We start from the raw sequence: 23,602 nt of genomic DNA, 5'->3' as shown, positions 1-23,602 counted from the left end.
GGCCGGACCGAAGGCGGGCGGCGGAGTAGGCCGCCCGTGTGCGCGCCCCGCGGCCGGGGCTGGGCCGAGCGGCAGGCCGGGGATGCTCTCGCTGGGCCGGGCCTCCTTCTCAACTTAGGGCGGCGGCGGGCCCGCACCCCGGGCGCCGGGACCATGGCGCTGCGGGAGCTCAAAGTGTGCCTGCTGGGGGTGAGTGGCGGCGGGCCGAGCAGCGGGGGCCAGTGGGGCGGGCCCGGGCACCCTGCAGCCCGCCCCACCCGGGACGTCGCCCCCAGGTTCCGGGGTGCTCCGGGGCACCCCGGGGGTGTGCGATCCCACCCCGGCCGGGGCAGGCGGCCTGCAGGTAGTTGGCTCCCAACTTGTTGGGAGTTGGCCAAGTGTCCCAAAGTGCACCAATAGCCGGTCCTGGGCTTTGGGGGCGCCGCCGGCCTCCCGGCGCCTGCGGGGCATGTCTGGGAACTCCGGGGACGCACCTGACACTTCTCCAAAAGTTACTTTCCGAAGTCGCACTGCCCCTGGAGTTCATTGCAGGAAGCCTCCGCGACTTTGAAGCTTCCTGTCCGGTAGTTGGGCCTTTTCAAAGTCTTCTGAGGTTGATGCGCTCCTTCCTGAGTTTCTGTTTCAGTGACACAGAATTACAAAAAGTACTTTCCCTGCCCCTCCAATAGGGTGGGGCTAGGAGTCATCCGGACTAACCCGATTGCCCACAGTTTACATGTTAAAAAGCAAGTGATGGCGTTTTTTCTGAAGCAGAAACTTTGGGTCTCTCTTTCGGGATGGTCCTGGAGAGGGAACCTGGGATTTCTTACCTGCTAGGCAAGCACTTAGTTACTGGGCTCTGTCCCCCCCGCCTCCTCACCCCACCCCTTTTCATTTTGTATTGGTGTCTCAAGAAGTTGCCTTTAATTTACTGTGTCACCCAACCATCCTGCCTTCCAACCATCCTGCCTCAGTCTCCCAAATAGCTGGGATTACAGGCCTGCACCACCAGGCTGGCTAGTGTGGGTATCTCCCGAGTTCCTGGTGGCTCAGCATTAAAAACTGCAAAAACCCTTTGCCTATAATACATTTTGAAGTCTGTTTCACTGAATTTTTACAAAAGTCTGCCTTGTGTCCCTCAACTTATAATATTTACAGATGCCAGATGCGTTTGCTAAAGTCAAGAACTTTATGCTACAAAGTTGTTTTTGGTGTCTGCAAGCAGGTTAGCTTTTCCTCAGTCACCCATTTCACTCTCTTTCAGGATACGGGTGTAGGGAAATCCAGCATCGTGTGGCGGTTTGTGGAAGACAGTTTTGATCCGAATATCAACCCAACTATAGGGTAAGAAATCAAGTTTATTTAATATACATCTAAAGGTGCATGGAAAGTACTTGTAAGCAAAAGTGTGTTATTGGTTTAGTTCTTTTCGTCTTGTGCTCAGTGAATTTTGGTTTCCAAAAGGACCTGAACGAATACAGTGAGTTTGGGTGTCTCCTAGGAGTTATCTTAGACATTCAAAGAATGAGAACTTTAATATCTTACTTAGTATTCCTTTAGGCACAGAAGCTTCAGGCTGTAAATATCAACCACAATTACGCCTTGAAAGAGGGAGATGAAAACACACCCCGATACAGCCCTTTGGGCATCACAACTAAAAGATAACTAGATTGTTTTAGTCCTTGAAAAGAAGTCAAATTGTGTCCAAACCATTCTAACATTCTAACCCTAATGGCGATAATGAATTAATAGAAATGTTTGGTTTTTCCAGGACTCTGGTAGTTTTAGTCATTGAAGTTGATGGTCTATAAGAAGAACTTTTCTAACTGACATAAGGGAGGCCATGAGATTAACGCTAATAGTTTTTCTCTATGAGAACTTGGACTCTGTAGGCTACAATGCTACATTTTCGTACACTGTTTTATTCAGAAACTTCTGCCAGTCAACTATTTTTAAAGACTCATTTTGTGTTGTCCGCCATTAGGATACGTACTATACGGCTTTGTGCTCCATAGGGGTCGTTCTCTGTCCCATGGGCAAGCACTTTGCAGCTGTGAGGGAGCTGAGACCATTGCCTGAGAGTTTGGTATCTGCTTTGTTAAACTCTGGGTTTCTTATACATTTGAGGGCATGCAGATGTAATTCACCACTGTATCTGCAGTTAAAATAATGTCCTCTAAGAGAGAACTGGGTGTGTCCACATGTCTCAATGCCACCTCACCCTCCTTGGGGCCTGCGGGCACCTGCACTGCAAAGTGAAGCGTTGGGCAGTGGCAGCAAGAAGTGTTGCCGACTCAGTGGGTGACTCAGTGCTGAACCCAGAGCCCACAAGTTCTCAGGCACCACCTTCCTTAGTCTGCAGTGAGGAGAGAGAATGGAGCGGCGTGCCTTGCATCTTCTCCGCCTGTCAGAGGCTCCCACTCTGCCACAGGCTCCTGTCTTGGCTCACATTTTACAGAAAAGAAGATAACAAAGCCCTCTCTTCGCTTCCTTGCTGAGTTGATTCTTCCTCTGCCTCAGAAGGTGGCTCACTCTCTTAGGACCCACACACCTGTGGGATTCTGGATCCTGGTCTCCCTTACCTTCTCCCTCACCTTACAAATCCACTCCCCATCCACCCTGCTGATTCCAGGAAGACTGTTCCCCAGTGCTGCTGCTTAAACGGGAAGAGAAGTTGCTGCTTTCTCGGCTGCTACTTGTCCGCAGCCCACTGTCCTCACAGTTCCCCTTGCCATGGCACTGAGGCCACCTCCCTGGGTGCAGTCACGGTGGGAGCCACCACATACCCATCCAACCCAGGGGGTTTTCCAAAGCTTGCTTCATTCATTGAGTGCCAACCATGTGTCAGGTGCTGGCGGCCTAGGTGCTGGTGATTTAAACCTGAAGTCAGCAGCAAACTCGGGTCTCCTGTCTTCTCTGTAAATAAAGCTTTATTGACAATGGTTATACCTACCTTTACTGTTTCTAGGCTGTCAGGACCAAGGGAAGAATTGTGACTAAGATCCTGTGGTATATAGAACCAGGCACTCTGGCACATTTATTTAGTTATTTATTTTTGCTTTTTGAGACAAGGTCTCATGCTAGCCCAGGCAGGTCCAAAACTTACTATGTAGCCCAGACTGACTTAGCCTCCTAAGTGCTGGGATATCAGGCCATGAGCCACCACACACGCTCTGGCACTTTTCAGAAGACATTTCTGACCCCAATTGGACACATGAAGCTTCCCTATAGGCACGGAGAGGTATGCCTGTAACTAGTGCGCAGAGAATGACTCTTCTACCTTTTTCTGAGCTGCCAAGGAGATACACACGGGCTGTTGTTGAGCGTGCACAGCAGGGCTGTTCTTATGCTGGGAATGCCCAGTCCTACAGGGTCTGAGGAGAAAGGGAAGCACATAGCAATGGCATTTAAATATTAGAAGGTGAGTGGGTTATAGTTTAACAAAGACTTTAAAAAAGCAGATATTTGAAGAGAAATTGCTTACCAGTTGGCATTGAGAGGTAGTGCGAAGTGGCCTGGAGGGTGCTGGGAAGGCAGAGAGAACAGCCAGGTGGGGGGAGGGTCAGAAGACCAGCATGACCATAAGACAGAGTAAGAGCTGGAAGAGTGGCCAGGGAGGCTGGTAAGGCAGCAAGGACCCAGGTGTGGAGCCAGAGAGTTAGGGGAGGATCCCATTGCACAGATGCACATGGACAGCACTGCCATCCTCCTCAGACCCTGTCTCCACCTGGGCTGTGCTCCTCCGGTGTGCTTGGCCTCTACTGATGAGGCACACGTTGGTCTTCCTCAAATTGTGTCCTCTCTGTTCCCACAGCTCCCTTTCACTTGGGTCATGTGACCCAAATCAGCTTCTCTAGGCCTTTCCTTTGGCCCTTATCTCCAGCCCAAGATTTTAACTTGGGTTCCCTAAGGAACCCGGTATCTGTCTCTAAATATGTGATCTTCCCCAGTGGCACAAGTGGGTTGTGTAGTGAGGAAGAACCTGTGTCACAGAGAACCTTCCTGTCACGGACTTGAATCAGGACCTCAGTGAACAGTGACTGGGAGAATTTCCATGTGAGTGGCCAAGCTTCTGTTGACATTGGGAAATCTGATTCAACCACATGCTACGGCTTCATCTCTCTCAGCCCCTATAGAATACAGGTGTAGAAAATGAAGACCCCCCCCCCAAATCCCATTGTGAGCTATGGTGACCCTTGGAAACTCACTGCGGTGCCAAGTGTGTTGGAATAGAATGGTGGGTAGTCACTGCTGTATGGATGAGTCCCACAACAGTAGCAGCACCAAGTCCTCTCCTAGAGCCAACCTTAGAGTAGATTTCCCTCACCACATGGCCTGTGCCCACAGACACCTGGGAACACTGCATGCTTCTGACCAAGCTTGGAACAACCCCTGAGAGTCTTGGAGCTCTGCTTTCTTCCCATGGGTAGCAAACAGGACTAGCATGTCCTCAGATACTCACTCCATCAATCTGGGCATCTTTCTCAAGTGCCTCTTGAGCCACTGTCTCCTCCCACCAGCAGAAAGTCACCAGCTCCTGTCCAAACCACCCCCTAAATGTCATCCAATGTGGAAGCCTTCAGAGTAGAACCCAGACATGAATCTCTTTGGATGACAGCTCTGTCACTTGCTGGCCAGTTAGTCCTGGCCAGTTGACTCTAGTCTATTTCTAATAAGGACCATAACAGGACCAGGTCCTTGTTTTTGGGAAAATCTGAGATAATGCAGCTAAAGTTTATAGCAAAGGGCCAGGGACATTTAGCCCAAAAACTGGTAATTATTTTATTTGGTTGGATTGGCTTTTGTTTGTTTTTATGGTCCTGGGGATTGAATCTAGGACTTTGTACACATTGTAGCCAAGCACTTCATGAGCTATGTTCTTCTCTCCCCACTCTCTCTCTCTCATCCCCCCCGCAACCCTGCCTTTTTTGGTTCTTTGAGACAGGGTCTCACTATATAGCCCAGCCTGGCTTGAAACCCACTGTAGGCTACAGCTCAGGCTGACGAACTAATGGCAATCCTGCCTCTGCTTTCCAAATGCCGAGGTTACAGGGTTCAGCTCTGAGCCCTCTCAATTTTGAAACAGGTTCTCCCTGAATTGCTCATTCTTGCCTTGAACTCATTCTGTAACCCAGACAGGTCGAGCTCCTGATCCTCCTGCCTCAGTCTTCTGAGTAGACGGATTGCAGGCATCTTCTACTATGCCTAGCTTGAAATTATTTCTGTCAATGTAATATGCATGTGGTTTGTGAACTAGTGCTTGGACTAGGTGGTGCATTCCTATAATCCCAACACTAGGATGGTGGGAACAGGAAGATGGGAAGTTCCGGGCCAGCCTGGGCTACATAACAAGACCCTAGTTGAAGAAGAAGAGTGGTATTTCCAATAGGAACAGCGTTTATCTAACCGCCACTGTCTACTCTGACCCATTTCTTGGAAGCAGCACCATTGTGGCGTGTGACTGTTTTCTCACCCTTCCTCCAGACTCCTTCACAGCATGCGTAGGCTGATGTTCTTGAGCCCCTCCCACCACCACCAATTTTAGGCAGTATAAGCTGATTTTTCTCTTTAGAGCAGGGACTTGGCTCTCTGTCCTCCCTCCATGTTTATATTACACTTGTCATTGAGTCACCACATGGCACAACATTTAAATGCAGCCTTCACTCCAGGCTGACTGCCTTCTTTTCCCAGCCCTACCACCTAGGTGTTTTGTGGACTTGGATGAACTTCTTTGTGACTGAATTTGCATGTTCAGGGATACTCTGTGATGGCTAACTTAAGAGGGTTGTAAAAACTGAGTTAAACCTGGGCTGGAGAGATGGCTCAGCGGTTAAGAACACTGACTGTTCTTGCAGAAGACCCAGGTTCGAATCCCAGCACCCACACGGCAGCTAACAACTGTCCATAACTCCAGTACCAGGGAATCCAGCAGCCTCTTCTGTCTTCCGCGGGCATTGCACAACACAGGTGCACTTACCTACATGCAGGCATAACACTCATACACATAAAATAAAAAATAAAATATTTTTTTAAAAATTTGAGTTAAACCATAAAAATGACTTAGCGTGGTACTTGGCATATAGTAGGTGTTTTCTTAGCAGTTATTTTTTAATAAACTTGTGACTGTAGTTTTTAATTATACAAATGAAATTATTCTGTATATAGTGTCCACTTGTAAGTGTTGTAAGTTTGGCCAGTTTGATGTGTGCATTCATACGATTTCGTGTAAAGTGTCCCTGTGGCTGAGACACCACGGTTTGTCACGGTTTGTCACCTCTGCTGCTGGGCCTGTGCTCTCATTTGGGAATACCACATAGAACTCTGCCGTGAGCATTCTAGTGCATGCCTTTTGTGCCCTTATTCATTGGAACAACTGGAATTTCCTTGGGCTACATGCACACACACCTTGCAGTGACTTTGCTGCATTACAGGGCCATCTTCAACTCCTGTAGATTCCTCTACGTCCACAGCAGCTCACGGGGCTGTAGGTGCCCCTGGTCTTGGCAGCATTTGTGTGATGCATCTTTCGCTGTGGCTCTTTGGGAGGGTGTGGTGTGTCATTCTGCTCTAGTTTCTGTTTTCTCCAGTGACTACAGCTACCGGACACTTACTGCTCCTCAGCAGTTTGCTAGTCTTGCTAGGTTTTCTGTTGGTGTGTCAGTCACTCTCTTAACTCTTGGAGAGGAGTTCTTATTTAATTCCACTAAGCTCCCGTTGTTTGACCTTGTACAGCTCCACACTTGTCCCTGCCTCCAGGCACCTAAGTGTAACTGCTGGTCATGTACTTTGAGTCATGTTTTGTCTATTTTTATTGATTACCCATATTGCTGCAGCCATCAGTAATGCATTCCTTTTCATTACTAACCAGTATTCCATTCCCTGGGGTACATCAACATTTAATGATTGACCAGCTGATAAACATTTGAGTCACAAACTTTTTTCCGTTATGGATAAAGCACATGTGTGTGGATATATGTTCTTTTTTCCATTACGGATAAAGCACATGTGTATGGATATATGTTCTTTTTTCCGTTACGGACTCCTTTTTTCCGTTACGGCTAAAGCACATGTGTGTGGATATATGTTCTTTTTTCCGTTATGGATAAAGCACATGTGTGTGGATATATGTTCTTTTTTCCGTTACGGATAAAGCACATGTGTGTGGATATATGTTCTCTCAGGTGTGTGCCGTTTCTGGGTTGCATATTAATTATTTATCTAATTTTATAAGAAACTGTTTAACTTTTCCAGAACACACCTCCCAGGTGCACTGGTGCAGGCCCTTGATCCCAGCGCTGGGGAGGCAGAGGCAGGTAGATCTACCCGCAGTAGCAAGTACCAGCCCAGCCAACGCTACGTACGGGGAGGGAAAAAAAAGAATACTCACACCATTCTATGACCCACATGGGACAGTGTGTAGCTGGAATTGCCCACAGCCTTCAAGCTATGCTGTCAGTCTTTTAAACTGAAGCCATTTCGTGGCTGTGTAATTGGATCTCCTGGTTTTAATCCGCATTTCCTCCTGACTGCACATACTGCTTAGCTTTTCTCAAGTCTGTTTGCATTGTGTCGTTTTGCTCCTACTGACTAGTGGGTTTTCCTTTCCTGTGTCCTGTCTGTTCTACAGCACAGACATTTTCCCCTATGCTCAGGAATTTCCATAGCTTCGCTTTGAATCTGACTGTGGCACTCCAGTTTTGCTCACTGAGTGAGGTGCGGTCAGATGATGTCTTTCCCTTTCAGTGACCCCTTTCAGGTGTCACTCCGGGTGTCCTGGCATTGGGTAATGGAGCTCAGCGCTTAGGAGAGTAAGTTGTCTGCGTCTCTGTCAGGAATAGGCTGTGGTGGGGCCGGGGGCATTTCTGACTGCCAAGATGCTGGCCTCTAATCATGTTCTCACTTCAGGTCCATTCCTCCCTCTCCATTCTTCACCCCCTGAATAGATCTGTAGGACCGCAGGGCCCGGTTCCTACAGCCTCTACTAAGTTCTGAGAACTTTCTGACTAGTTTGGGGAGAATCGGTATTCTGACAGTGTTGGCTCTCACCTGTGAACACACAGACGCCTCTGTTCTTTAGCTCTCTTCTCTTCTTTTGCTTTTTTTCACTTTTTAGATCGGGTCTCTAATAGCCCAGCCTGTCCTTGAACTCACCTTGCAGCCCACACTGATCTTAGACAGCTAATCCTCCCGCCTTTGCCTCCAGAATGCTGAGGTTGCGGGTGTGCGCCACCACACCTGGAGTCTTCTTTTCTCCTGATCAGTGTTCTTAGCTGTCACTGTACAAGCCTTGCATATATTTCGTTGATGGTTGTTTTGTCTGGCTTTGGGTTCTTGTTTTGTTTTGGTTTTTTGCTCATCTCTTGATTTGGGGGGCGGCGGGGTGCTAGGAGAGGATCAGATCCTGATCTGAAGCCCCAGCTGTGCTAAAACTCATAACCCTGTAGCTTCATCCTGTTACTGTTAATGTTCTTTTTCGATTTTAATTTTAATTGAATGCTAATAATATGTAGATACAAATTGGCTTTTACATAATGCTCGGGTGTCTCTTGACTTTGCTAAATTCAATTAGCTGAGGCAACTTTTCTGTAGATTCTTGGGCTTCTTTGAGGTACAGTCACATCATTGTGGCCAGACACTTGCACCTCCTCCCTCCCTGCAGATAGCCTTTGACTTCTTCTACCTGCCTTGTTACAGGGAGTGGGTAGACCTCCTCACTCCTCACACCATGTTGAGAGGTAATGAAAGCCACCATCCTTGTCTTACAACTGACCTTAGAGGAAAATAATCCGGCTTTTTATGGTTAAACTTGATGTGCAAGTTTTTATAGATGCCTATTGTCAGGTTAAGGGTGTGCCTTTCTACTGTGAATTAATGAGGAATTATGTTTTATTTTATTAGGTAGTTCGATGTGTATATATATTTTTGAACCATTCTTCAGCCTTTTTTAGTCTATTAAAATGGTGAATTACTAGCCAACAAGAGGGCCCAGTACCTGGGTAAAGGTGCTTGCTGCATAGTCCTGACAAGTCTGAATTCGATCCCTAGAGTCCACATTAAGGTGGAAGGGGAGAATTAATTCTGCAGAGTTGTCCTCTGACCACACATATGCTATGGCATGCACACCTCCACACACAGCATACAGTAATAATAAATAAAAATGTAAATGGGGAATTGAAGTTGACACTAAGCTAGTGAGAGTGCTTGAACTCTTAAGATGAATCTCTGTCATTCTGCTTGTCCCTTTTCATTCATTGCCAAATGTGAGGTAGTAAAATTTGGCTAAGGATTTTACCTCCATGTTTGTGGGGAATATTGGTCTGTAGTTTATATAATGTCTTTCTCTGGTTTGGTATAAAATTTCATAAAATGATTTGGAAAGAGCTCTCTCCTCTTCCACTATTTTGGAAGAGCTTGTTTATAATTGGTATTCCTGAATATTTGGTGGAAATCTAGAGTTGGGGGTTTAACTTTAGAGTACAAGTCCCCACCATGGGATTGAAGGGACATAAAGCTCTGGACAACTCCTTTACATGATACATGTCTATAACTCCAACACTTGGAAGGTGTAGACAGGAGGATCGGGAGTTCGAGGTCATCTTCAGCTATAGAGAATCAGACAGTGTGGGCTGCAACATGAGACCTTATCTCAAAAAAAGAAAAGAAAAGAAAAAATTTTTGACAGATTCACAAAGTTATCTGAGCAGAGATGATTTTTAGCAGAAGATTGAAGCTGGATTTCTATCAGAAACTTTCCATCAGAAAGTTTTTAGCTACAGATTGATTTTTTTTTATTATCTCCATGCATATATGTCTGAGTGTGGACTTATAAGTGCAGTGTCCACTGAATCCAGAAGTATTAGATCTCCTAGAGCTGGAGTGACAGGAGGTTGTAAGCTGCCCCATGTAGGTGCTGAGAACTGAACTTGGGTCAAGAGCAATATACACTCAACCACTGACCCATCTCTCCAGCCCCTAGGTTGAATTATTTTAATAAATATACACCTGTTCAGATTTGTTTCTTCTTGAGTAAACTTGGATAATCTGTGTGTTCAAGGAATTTGTCCATTGTGTCTTTGGGGGTGGAGGGTGGTAAACTTGTATAGCTAGTCCTTTTTTGTACTGTTAATGTCTATAAGATCTGTAGTAATAACTCCTAGTTTTTTGAGTGGGTGTTTTGTTGTGATGGGTTTTTGTGGGTTTTTTTTAAACATTTTTTAAATTTTCTTTTGAAATTTAGGTCCTTTTGATGGTATTTAGGTCCTTTCCCATATCTGCACCTTCCCTCACTGCCCCCACCTAATTTAATGTGTGTGTGTGTGTGTGTGTGTGTGTGTGTAGTGCAGCCTATAGAGTCTGTTCGATGTCCCTTAAATGTCCTTCAGTGCGGGTCCATCCACTGAGCCCACCAAGAGCCCCATCCCTATAAAACACTGTCTTTCTCCTTCCTACCAACCATCAAATTGCCAAAAGTTCCTTAGGTTGGGTTGGGGTTCCTTACCCACGTCTCCCTGACTATGCTGGGATTTTGTCTGATTTGAGCTTACACAGGACTTGTGCGTGCTGTCACTGGTGCTGTGAGTTCATATGTGGAACTGACCAGCTGTCTGGAAGACTGTTTCCTTGTGGTCATCCACCCCTCTGGCTCTTAGAGTCTTTCTGCCTCTTCTTCCGCAATGATCCCTGTGCCTTGGGAGGCAGAGATTGGACATAGGTGTCCTATTCAGGGATGAGCACTCTGTGGCCTCTTGTTCTCTGCATCTTGGTTTCTGTGTTGATCACCATCTGCTGCATAAGGAGATTCCTCTGGTGAGAGTTGAAAGATCCATTCATCCTGAGTGTAGAGATTGCATTGAAGACGTGTCACTTAGGGTTAAACGTCTTGCAGACACTTATTCTCTGCATTTGACCAGTTCTGAAACTAATAGCCTCCGTCTGTTGCAAAAAAAAGCTTCTTTGGTGAGGGGTGAAAGGTGCTCTTGTCTAAATATGAGGATGCATGTTTAGATTAAAGTAAGGAATTACATTGTCCTGGGATGTGACAAAAGTAGACTTTCTCTAAGATCGATGACCCTCTCCAGCCCCGTGTATTTGGCTGTTCACAGTGCCACACATTTCTTCCCATTGAGTGGCCTTAATTCTACTTAGACAGCTGTTGATTACCCCACGTTCTGTTCTTTTGAGAAAGGCTTTCACGTAGCCCTGACTGACCTCAGATTCATTCTGTACCTGAGATTGATCTTGACTTTCTGCTTCTCCTGCCTCCACCTCCCCACTGCTGAGGTTGCAGTCTCACACAACTGCTGGCCTTCCTTCCCGTCGTGATATTGATGAATCTTCCCTTTTCCTCAATCTGTCCAGCTCTAAGTTTATCGATTTTATTGGTCTACTCAGAGAACTAGGTTTTTTTAAATTTGTTCACCTTAATTATACAGAGTAATGAATTTTGAGGTGACAATTTTACAACTGCATATAGCATGTTTTAGTCATGCCCTCCATAACCCTTGAGCTCCCCCTCCTCCCGGCATCCCTTCCTTTTGTCTATGTTCATGTTCCTCTCTCCACCCCCCCATACACAAGAGAAAACGTGATCATCGTCTTTCTGGTTTGGCTTCTTTAACATGATGATCTGCAGTTCCACTTTCCTGCACAGGGCTTGGTTTCGTCATCTTTGTGGTGCCGTGTGTATGCACCACATTTTCTTTATCCAGTGATCAGCTGACGGGCACTTAGACTGACTCTGTAGCTGCTGTTGTGAGCAGTGCCACCTTAGGTGTGGATGAGCAGGGACCTGTTGTGTGCCGAGTGTACAGCAGGGTTGGTGTTCTCTGGATCATGTGCTGACTAGTCTGCATTCCCAACAGTATGAAGCTCTTTTTTAAACATCCTTAACACCACTTATCCTTCTTGTGTTCTCTGTGCTCGCCATTCTGACCCAGGTAAGATGGTCTCTCCATGTGATTGATTGCGTTTCTCTGGTGGCTGGAGAAATAAACGTGTTTTCATGTACTCACTGGTCGTTTGTACTTTTGAGAAGTACCTGTTGAGTTCATTTGCTCATCTGTCGATAAGATTGCTTTCTTGGAGCTGATTTGTTGAACTGTTTATGTTCTAGATGCTAATCCTGTCAGAGGCATGCCTGGCAAAGGGCTTCCTCAGGCCGCTTTATTCCCTTGTTTCTTTGCCGTGCAGAGCTTTTTAGTTAAGGGATTCGTGTTGGTTCTTGTCTGGTTTTCCTGAGCTAGTGAAATCCTGTTCAGGAAGTTGTCTGTGCCCTTGTCTTGAAGTGTTTTCCACCTAGTAGTTTGAGAGTTTTGGTGTTGCATGAAGGTCTTTGATCTGTGTGCGTTATTTTGAGCAGGGTGTGAGGTCGGACTCCAGCTTCGATCTCAGGTGGGTGCCTGCTTTCCCAGCGGTGTTTTCAGCACTTCTGTTGAGGATGGAGTTGCTGGCACGGGTTGGCTTCTGTTCTGTGCCGTGATCACCATGCAGTTTTGATGCTGATCTCATACTGCTTTTCTTACTATGGCTCTAGAATATAATTTGATTTTTTTTCTTTTTTTTTTTCTTTTTTTTTTTGTCTTTTTGAGACAGGGTCTCCCAGTAGCCCCAGCTGTCCTGGAACTCACTATGTAGACCAGGCTGGCCTTGAACTCACAGAGATCCGCCTGCCCCTGCCTCCCGAGTGCTGGAATTAAAGGCGTGTGCTACCACGCCCGGCTTAGAATATGATTTGAAATTAGGTTGATTCCTCCGACATTATCCCTTTTTCTGCAGGATTGCTTTGGCTGTTCAGGTTTTTGTACTTCATATGAATTTCAGATTTTTTCCAGTGCTGTGACAAATATCATTGGTATTTTAAGGATTGCATTGACTCTTTAGATGCTTTAAGTGATAATGTCTGCATTTCAAATATTGGCAGGATATAGTCTGCCCATCCAGGAACACGAGATGTCTTTTATTCATCTAGGGTCGTAAATGAGCCAAATTTTTGTTGCATAAATATTTGTTTCTCTTCTTAGCTGACTTGATTTTGCTGTGTTTTCTTCCTTTTACTGTCTTTGGGCTTCATTTGTTCTGTTTTGTCTGCTTTGTCTGAGAGGGTTATGTACATGACATATGACTAGATCCATGTGTAAACTTGCACACATGTGGAGGCCAGAGGAGGATGTCAGGTGTCTTTCTCAACCACTCTCCATCTTCTTTTTTGAGACAGTGTCTCTTACTGAACCTGAAGCTCACCATGGCTCGTCTGGCCACTAGGGAGTTCTTGGAATCAGCTTCTCTTGTCACAGGTGCTTTGGGTCGTGCCTGGCTCAGCTTTTACGTGGGTGTCAAGGGTTTGAATTCAGGTCGTCGTGCTTGCACAGCAAGTATTCTTACCACTGTGCCATCTCACCAGCTCCCCCCCCCTTTTCTTCCTATTAGTTTGAAGTCGAAGCTTAGACCATTGGGGTTTTTTTTAATCATTTCAGGTTTTTGAGACTGTCACACGTGAGTGCTGTGTTTACATCACTTCCTCCCTTCCTCTCCCCCTCCTCTGCCTCTCAGCTTCATGGCTTTGCCTACAAAATTATTATTGTTACTTACATATGTACAGATGTACCCTACCTAGTCCATTTAGTGTTTGTTGTATATACCGTTTGGAATTGGATAGCCCATCAGGGAGCTTGTCCCTGGAGAAAACTGATTCTCCTTCTTCCGTGGCCATCATTTTCCTGTAGCTGTTCATATAGAGGTGGGACCCTGTGAGAGTCCCTGTTCACGCTGGCATGTCAGCTGGAATTGACGTTATGTAAGTCTTGTTTAAGCAGTCACATGGTGAGACTTCACGTGTGCCGCCTCCCTGTCGTGCCTAGAAGACACTGTCTACCAGCAGGCGTCCTGTCCTCTGGCCCTCAGAATCTTCCACACTGTTTCCTGAGGCTAGGTGTAGAAGTTGCCTTGTAGAGACCATTGATTTTATTTTATGACCTTTGAGTCTGGGGATTTGGTTTGGCCTGGTAGTTCTGCACACTGATTTAGTTAAATCTCATAGATTTAGTATGTAACATTTTCACTTTCATTCAGTTCTATTTCTAATTTTCCTTGTGATTTTTTTTTTTTAAATTTGGGGCTATGGTTTCTAATTTCTAGTTTGGGTGGGATTATGTCAGAAAATTTTCATTTATTGAGGTCTACTTAAGTCCGTCGTGTGCAGATAATGTGCTGAATGTTATTTCAAATCTTTCCATGTAATAGTTGCTTGATGGCCTAGCACCTTGAAGGTGCATGCTGCTGTGGGAGAACTGCCAGAGCCCAGGTTAGAGCAGCGGGGCAGCTGGTGATCGTCTGCATCCTTTTTCTCTAACCTGCACTGAGAGGAGTATGTGACCAGCTCGAGGGAGGCCTTGTCTCTCGCTTTTTAGTTCATATGCTTAAGGGCTTTGAAGCCTTTTGTTACTGAGTATGTGTACACATGCCATGTTCCTTGATGGCTTGGCCCTTTTACCATCAAGAAATGCAGATTTCTGTGAGTTCAAGGCCAGCTTGGTCTACATAGCAAGCTCCGGGCCAGTTGAGGCTACAGGGAGACCCTGTCTCAAACAAAACAAGAAAGCCTCTTTTTCTGGTAAGGGTGTTTGTTCTGACTCTACTTGGATGTGATTCGACTCCTCAGCATTTTGTTTGCACATCTTCTCCGAACATATTTAGCCTGTGGAAAGCTGTATGCTTCAGGGGGTTTCTCACAGGGAGAATTAAAGAATTGTTGTTGTTGTTGTTGGCAGGTTTGTTTTGTTTTGTTTTGATTTTATGTCTACTCTGACAGATAATGAATTATGAGACTCATCCTAAAGCCTTTTAATTGGAGTGTTTAACTTGTGTCATCTAATACAATTGCTACCAGGACAACTGGTAATGTGAAAGTTAGGCTCTCCAGTCATGATAGCTAGATTTTAGCCCTTACTCCGGAAGGTTCTATGACACTAGTTCTGTGACACTAGACCATTTCTGTGTAGACAGCTGTCAGTGTGATTTGCTTTAAATCTAACATCTTGCTGCATTTCCTCTGTCCTGTGTTCACAGTTCTGTTTTACTTCCACTATCGTCCTGTTTAATGCTGCCTCCTTCAACGTGGAGATGAGCCTGAAGTAAACGTTAGTGCTAGGATCACAGTTCGCGCCTCAGCTTTACAGTCTGTGTTCAGACCGTAGGCGTCTTCCTGCAGCTTTGCGTTTTATTGCCATACAGTCTACAGGGCTTTTTTTTTTTTTTGGCTTCAGTAATCTTTTAAAGACCGTCCATCTTTTCTGTTTTCCATCTTTATGCCTATCTTAGTCCAGTTTTTAATTTTTCTATCTGTAGGATGTCACAATGCCTGGTTAAGCAGGAGTCTTTTTGGTCAAGGTCTCGCTTGTTCTGGGGCCTCATTCCATGTAGATATCATCACCGTATTGTCTGTTTTCATACACACCAACACACTGCCCTACACTGGTTTGGACTGGCCTTCTCTTGAATTTATAATGAGTTTAGAGAGAAAGGACACATTGAATGCTCTGGTTTATGCGTGTAGATTATCCTTTCGTTCACTGTGATTGTTTTCTTTTCGTTTTTTCTGCATCCAGGTAGTAGACATGCACATCTTCTATTAGACTGACTTCAAGGATTTAGTGTTTTTAAGTCACTGCTTTGGTGATAGAGTAATAGGTTCAAAATTTGGTTTTCTTCCATTCGTTGACTGTGTCAAGGGAGATGACATTTTGTTTGTTGTTGTCAGGGTCTCATTGTTTAGCCTTGAACTTGTGAGCATCCTGCACTAGCCTTGAAAGCATGCTGTAGTGAAGGCATGTGCCATCATACCTAGCCACAGCTTTTTTTTTTTGAATTTCTATCTTGACCTTCCTGAATTTCCTTACTAAGTCCTTTATATGTGTGATCTCTTGTATTCTGTGCACATTTTCCTCTCCTCTGGGAATCATAGTTTATGTTAACCCTTTGCTTCTTTATTTCTCTCCCTTTTTATATTTTATTATTTTATTTTGTGTGTATGCAGCATGTTTTGCCTGAGTATGGGTAAGTGCACCCGTGTCATGCAATGCCCACAGAGGACAGAAGAGGCTGTCAGATCCCCTGGAACTGGAGTTACGGACAGTTGTTAGCTGCCATGTGGGTGCTGGGATTCGAACCTGGGTCTTCTGCAAGAACAACCAGTGTTCTTAACCGCTGAGCCATCACTCCAGCCCCCTAATTTCTCTTTTCCTTGGCTCCAGAAGAATTCCTATAACAGCGTTGGCTGGAATGAGTGATTACCGAGTTTTCTGATGTTTCCCAAGTCATTCTGGGAGAGCTTTGCTGGATGCCATGACATATGTTGGTTGTAGGCTTTTTGTACTTGTCCCTTACCGCGTCTTTAAGGAGGTGTCCTTGTCATTGTTTGCTGGATCTTATTTAACTTGATAGTTTTAATTCATCACAAATTTTCTCTGTCTTGGGCAGAACACATTGCTCTTGTTTCTGCTACTAATGTGAAACACTGTATTTTCCCTGAAAGCAGTCTATTCAGTATTAACCCGTATCACTAATATAATATAACTAATATAACAGCTACTTGCCTTGTTGCTGTGTGGCAGACAGTTTGAGAGGATACAACCCATCTGTGCAGGACAGGCATGGAGACAGGAGCAAGGAGCAGCTGGTCACATTGCGTCTGCAGTCAGGAAGCTCAATTTCCCCTTTCCCCCCTTGTATTCAGTCAGAGACCCAAGCCCAGGATGGGTCTTTCCTCTAAGTTAACCCAGTCTAGAAACTCCCTTAGAGACATGCCCACAGGGTCAATCTCCTAGGTGACTCTTGATCCTGCCAAGTTGAGAGTGCTAACAATCCCAAGTTCACCCCTTGTCAGTTCGACACCAAAGTACATCACTTTTAAGCCAGAATCTTCTCCCTCTTGTCCCCAGCTCACAACCTTCTCACAGTGCCAAATGCGTCCAGTCAGCTTCAGAAGTTCTCATAATCTTTAGCAATTCTGATGCTGTTTAAATATCCAAAGTCCAAGTCTCTTCTTAAACCCAGGCAGTCTCTTTAACTGTGAGCTCTATTTTATTTTATTTTATTTATTTACTTATTTAAAAAAAAAAACAAGATACATAGTTCCAATATACAGTGGCAAATAAAAACATCTGGTTCCAAAAAGGAGGAGTGGGAGCATAACAGGGGAGAAACGGACCAAAGCCAGACCAAAACCAGCAGGGTAAACACCACAATCCTCCAGCTCTTGTCTCGGGTTTGCGATGGAGTGGTCTTGGCTCAGGGACTTAGGTAGCCTGTGCCTCCAGGTCTGCCACTGCCAGCTCCTCTCTCCACCTGTGAACATTCTATGGTCAAGGCATTGCTAGCATCTTGGGGTCTCCATTACAACTTGGGCTTTGCCTTCATGGCTTCATGGAGACCCTGTCAGGGCGTCCTTGCAAGGACTCTGACCTGCCATCCGTTACCTGACCTCAGCCACTTTCCAGAACCTTGGTTGCAGACTCTCTGACCCCTTTAGTCTTCCATGCATGTACCGACCACATGGACACCGTTGCCAAATTCTGCTGCAGATTCCAAAGGTCTCCTTGCCTCCTTGAGCCACAGCTACCTCAGTCTGTGTGCTGACTCTGGGGAAATGCTCCCTTAGGCTGTGGTTTTCAAGCAGGAAACCCCTTCAAGGGCATTCTGGGTTTGGGCTCTCCCTTTAATTTCACAAAATTTAGCCTTCTGTGGATTCCTGCCCTCAGGCATCCTTCCTCAGGAGGTGCTGATCCCTTTACGGCTGGAGCTCCTCTCTCATCACCTTCTGTGTCGATGTCTCAGGCTAGCCTCATCCTCTTTTGCCTCCTGGGTTGCACCACCACAATTGACTTGGCACCCTTCTTGTCAGAAACGTTAAACTTGACCATGTTCCTTTCCTTGCTGAAATTCAACATTTTTCTCAGGACCCAAGAAGAATACAGCCAAACATAACGCAAACGGACCCCAGCCCAGTAGAGTCCTGATTCCAACCTGCTTAGCCGGGTCTCACTGTTCACATGTCTCTGGGCATTCTCATTGTCTAGATGCCCACCAGAATGGTCATGAGCTCTACTTGCTCTGCACCCCTGGGCTCTATAGAGCTGCAGACTCTTCCACATTCCTCCTGAAAACCATTTCCAGAGCCTACAAAGCACATGCTCACACTAATCTCAGCGGCAGCCCTCCTTCTCAGTACCAATGTTTTTATATTATTTGCCTTATTGCTGTGACAAAAAATACCTGACAAGAAGCAGCTAACTTAGGAGAGGAAGCATTTATTTCAGCTTACAGTTGGAGGGATTGCAGGCCAGGGGGGTGGGGGGGCGTCATGGCAGCAGAGGCATGAAGGAGCTGGTCATATAGCCTGTGTACTCAGAACGCAGCGAGAGGGATGCTGGTGCTCAACTCACTCGATTCAGTCCAGGACCCCTGCCCAGGGAATGGTGCCCACCACAATTAGGGTGGGTCTTCCCACCTGAATTAACCCAATCTAGACACTCAGAGCATCCTAAAGGGTTCTAGGTCCTGCCGTCACAGTTGGCTCTAGTTGACTGTTATTTGGGGGGATTTTTGTATCTAAGATTGTGATGTAGTCCTTTTGTAATGTGCATGTCACATTTGTATCAAGATTGTGATTGTCCTGTAAAACCACTTGTATAAAATTGTTCCTTTTTCTTCCATAAATGATTAGAAAAATTCATCAGTGCTTCCATCTGGGCTTCAAGCGCTCCTTGTGTAATAGAGTTAATTAAGGAGTCAATTTCTTTCATGGTTCTAAGATTGTTCATATGCAAATTGTCTATTTCTTCTGGCATTGGTTTTGATAGATTGGGTTTTTTTAAGGGTTTTAACCCTTTCATGGACTTTTTACAACTTGTTGGTTTGTTGGCACAAAGATGCTGGGCTTCGGTATTGACATCCCTTCTTCACTTTGAGTTAGTGTCCTTTGGTCCACCATGATGTGTCTGTTCCTCTGTTTCTACCCGTCTTCATTGTTTTTGTCCTGTTCAGTATATTGTTCCTGATCTTAAAGTCAATGATTTTCTCACTGGTTTTCAGTCTTTACAGTTACATGCCTTGTTGGGTTTTTTTTGTCTTTTTGAGACAGGGTCTCCCTGTAGCCTCAGCCGTCCTGGAACTCACTATGTAGACCAGGCTGGCCTTGAACTCACAGAGATCCACCTGCCCCTGCCTCCCAAGTGCTGGGATTAAAGGCATGCGCCACCAAGCCCAGTGCCTTGTTTTTAAAAACCCTAAATCAGTGCTCTCACTCTGGAGTGTGTTACTGAATATGTTAAATCTGTAGTGAAATGCTTCTTCTAATCATGTAGTTATCAAAAATTAAAAAAAATGATTAAAAAGAAAAAGAAACAAAACCCTAAATCGTGGCTTTTGCTGGATCTAGCAAATCCTTACATGATATTGTTATCATTCAATTCTGAGTCTTTTCCAGTTTCTGTTACAGTTTCACAATGACCCACGTGTCAGTTAGATATGTGCTTCTCGGTCTCAGACATAGTATGCCTTCAGTTAATTCTTCACTGCCTTCAACAGTATGGTTCTGAGATGAGACCATCCTGTCTATGGTCTGTCCTTTGGACTCTATTACAGTTGGCCCCGTATTCCAGCATAAGATCAGTGTTGGCGAACATTCCGTGTTCATTTGGAAAGACTGCACATTCTCCAGCCACTGAGGATGTTCTGTGATTGGAATTCGGCTAAGATTTTTTTCACTTTTATTTTTTCCGTTATCCTTGTTGGCTTTTTGGTCTGTCAGACTTTCAGTTACTGAGAGAAATGATTAAAATCTGCAGTGAGTTTGTCAATTTTTTTTTCCTCCAATGAGTTTTTGTCCTTCCCCATTTAATAGCACTTGAATCAAAAATGTTCATACAGAATCCTTCAGTCCTTGAGATCGGCTCTCTCCCCATCTGCCCTATATATTTTCTGTGCATTGTTTCATAGTTTTTAATGTGAGCAGTATTGGATTTTTTTTCTAAATATTTAATGAGGGCTTTTTTTTTTTTTTTTTCGGTCTTTTTGAGACAGGGTCTCCCTGTAGCCCCAGCTGTCCTGGAACTCACTATGTAGACAAGGCTGGCCTTGAACTCACAGAGATCCGCCTGCCTCTGCCTCCTGAGTGCTGGGATTAAAGGCATGCGCCACCACGCCTGGCAAGGACTTTTTTTTTAGCTACTGTGAATGGAAATTTTTTCATTTTTATGTGTGATTATCACCCATGTATAGAATACCGTTGATTTGTATATATTGACTTTATATACTTATACTCCTATTAAATTCACATATTCTAGCAGCTCTGTTGTAGGTTCCTTGTACACAATCATGATATATGAAAATATGGATTGTTTTACCATTTAGTTGGTTTTTGGTGGTATTTTGATTTGATGACTTGTTTTGTTTATTTTTTTAATTAGTTGATCTTTTGTTGTTTGCCCAGGCCTTGTCCAACTTGACTAGATTCTAGCTTCTGGCATCACACGAAGGAGTAGTAAGAGCCAGCATCTTAGCCTTTCCCCAGCCATAAAGGCAAAGCCTTTGATACTGTACTGTTGGATGCATTCAGTTTTATGCAACGCCATGTTCTCACAGTCAGCATTGAGACGAGGCAGCTTCTCCTTAGTTCCAATTTGGCAGGAGTGTCTATCAAAATGGGTCTTGAATTTTGTCATCATACTACATCAGGCAAACCCAAATTGAGAAACATTTGATATAACTGCTGGTCAGTAATTTCCAACAGTCTTACAGACTAAAAGGCCAAGGAGAGACTGCAGAGACCGCGTGACCACACTCTGCAGTAACACTTCTGAACTGGGGTTTACCAGAAGGTACCAGGACAGCTTTCAGAATTGGCAGTGGGGTTTGAGGATGAGATGGTGGTGACGTGTCAGTTTGTAGCAAAGCACTCTTGTATGTAGAATATTACACACTAATATTCAAACATGAAGCAATTTGCCTTTAAGTATTTCGGCATAAAGCAATCCTGCATGTGCAACTTTTCTGAATTAATAGAGGAAAAATTAAAAAAAAATAAGTTGGCTTTTGTTTCAAGTTGTTTTTGTAAGATTGCTATCTCACCGTAAAGTCCTCCCACACACCCATCCCAGTGCCACTGAAAGACTTGATGTCGAAGATCAGGGCTACAGATGGAGCTCGGTGGTAGAGTGCTTGCCACACTCATGAGTTGCCACACTCATGAGAACTTAACATTGGCCCCACACTATAAGAAAACAACCACGGAAGGCCCAGTTGGGTAGTTGTTGATCCCGTTGTCACAGCCTGGCTTTATCTGCCTGGTCTAGCACCTCACCGAGCTCCAAGCTCCCCTTAACCTCATAAGCCCTGCTCTGGATCTCCTGGCTCTGCCCACCCCTCATGAATAATTCCTGCTTAACCTACTAATGGCAACTTTGGGACTAAATAATTAGAACAGAAAGGAAAAACAGAAAGTAACTATTCTGCATACACATTACCATTTCCACTACTCTGAATCCCTTTCTTGTAAGATTGTTCCCCTCTGATTTCATTTATCATTATTACATAGGACATTTAGCATTTTATGTAGTGGTAGATTTCTCCAGTAATTATCTGGTATTGTCTGCATTGCATCTTCACTGTCTCCCAGACCTTCCCTAGAACATACTATTTCCATTTATTTGGCGTTTTGTTTATAGCCCCGCCCAGTGCTGTTATTGGACCTAGAGCTTTACCTGTATTGGGCAAGCACTACACTGCTAAGCTATAGCCCATGTCCCGAGTCTTGTGTTTTTTATTTTGAGACATAATCTCACTAAGTTGCCCAGGCAGTCTTTGAACTCACTCTCAGACTGTCCTTTAACTTATGATCATCTGCCCTCAAGCCTCCCAAAGTAGCTGGGATTATAGGCCTGTGCTACCAGGCCTGCTTTGTTTTGTTTTAGGCAGGGTCTCATCCTGTAGCCTAGGCTGGCCTACACTTGAATATGTAGACCAGTCTGGCATTAAATTCACGGCAAACCTCTTGCTTCATCCTCCCAAGTGTTGGAATTACAGGCTTGAGCCACAAAACTAGCCTTTATTTACATTTTAAGATTAGCTCTAAGCCAGGCATGGTGGCACAAGCCTATGATCCCAGCACTTGGGAGGCAGAGGCAGGCAGATCTCTGTGAGCTCAAGGCCAGCTGATCTTCATAGTGAGTTTCAGGCCGGATGGAGCTACAGGGAGACCCTGTCTCAAAAAGATCAAAAAAAAATTTCTTTTTAGTTAAAAAAAAAGCCTAGCTCTAGGTTAAGGGTATCTCAGTGATAAAGAACTTCTCTGGCGTACCTAAGGCCTGTGCTTGATCCCCCAGGGCACTACAAAAACAAAGATGCTACCCTGAAAATCACAGGTCCATACATCTATTTCCTTTCCTGTTAACATCAGTTAAACTAAATGCATGATTGATTAAGCAAACTCTAAATAAAGATGTAACATGTTCATACATGACATGTTCCTGTGTAACACATAGGAATTCCTTTTAACTGAAATTCATCAACCTTCCCCAACATTTTATTATAAATACAGCTACCAAACAAGCCTGAACATTGTGTATGTATATGTATGGGTTGTTTGTGTGTATGTGAGTGCATGTGTGGGCACATACGTATGGAGGCCAAAGGACAGCTCAGGCTTTGTTCTTCCTGGGGCACCATGCACCTGGTTATTAGAGACAGAATCTCTCACTAGAGCCTGGGATCACCAATTAGGCTAGGGTGGCCGGCCATAAGTCCCATCGACCCTCATGTCTCCGTTGCCCCAACTCTGGGATTCCAAGCACGCATTACTACACCAAACTTTTTACATGGGTGCTGGGGTACAACTTGGGTTATCTACCGTGCTTGCACGGCAGGCCCTGGCTGAGCTAGCTTACCAGTCCTGATCCTGAATGTTGTTCTTGTAGCTGTTGTTGTCGTCATCACCATCATCACCCTCACCACCATCATCATCAGAAGAGTACTTGTGCTGTGACACACCCATGGAGCTCAGAGGACAGCTCTGTTGGTTCTGTTCTCCCTAGCTTTGCATGGGTTCTTGGGGTCAAGCAGGGGTTGTGGGCTTGTGAGGTAGTCACCTTCCTCCACTGAGCTCCTGGTTACCACCCTCAGTCCTCCCTCTGCTGGTAGCAGAGGGCTCGCTGCGTCCCGCATACTGTTGGCGCTGCCGCGTCATCCTCACTCAGTGTGGCTTTAATCAGTTGCAGCTTTTCTGCTGTGCAGACTGCAAGCTGCTGCTTCTGTTTCTTGAGGTCTTTGCTTTTCAGGAGGTTCCTCCTCTGCTCAGTGCTTCTGCCCGTCTTCCGTCTTCTAACTGGGTTCTGGGGAAGCCCTCCAGATTGAGGGTGCTTTGTTGTTGTTTCGGGTGCTTTTCTTTTGGCTTTGGCTTTTGAGAAAGGGTCCAGCTATGTAGCAGATGTTGGTCTGAAACTATTTATGTTGTCCGGGCTGGCTTTGAACTCACATTCCTCCTGCCTCAGCCCTGAGTGCAGCCCTGAGAATACAGTCATGCACCACCCTGCTTTCCTTCTAATGCCTCAGCAAGGGAAAAAAAACCATACAT

The 23,602-nt window shown here is 45.1% G+C and overlaps 1 protein-coding gene across 2 annotated transcripts in view; it reads left to right on the top strand.

Annotated features, from left to right (window-relative positions):
- Positions 1-6: 6 nt before the first annotated feature.
- Positions 7-23,602, top strand: part of Rab22a (RAB22A, member RAS oncogene family) — a 59,660-nt gene continuing 36,064 nt past the window's right edge. For both annotated transcript variants that reach the window (XM_008842458.2, XM_029568150.1), the window contains exons 1-2: positions 7-189; positions 1,244-1,323. In XM_008842458.2, the coding sequence (XP_008840680.1) occupies positions 154-189; positions 1,244-1,323 (116 nt within the window). In that variant the 5' untranslated portion in view covers positions 7-153. The remainder of the gene's footprint in view (positions 190-1,243; positions 1,324-23,602) is intronic.

Source organism: Nannospalax galili, unplaced genomic scaffold (genome assembly GCF_000622305.1).
Source record: "Nannospalax galili isolate Female #2095 unplaced genomic scaffold, S.galili_v1.0 scaffold231, whole genome shotgun sequence".
Lineage (NCBI taxonomy): Eukaryota > Metazoa > Chordata > Mammalia > Rodentia > Spalacidae > Nannospalax > Nannospalax galili.
The sequence above is the reverse complement of the archived record's forward strand: the minus strand, read 5'-3'. Positions and strand labels throughout refer to the sequence as shown.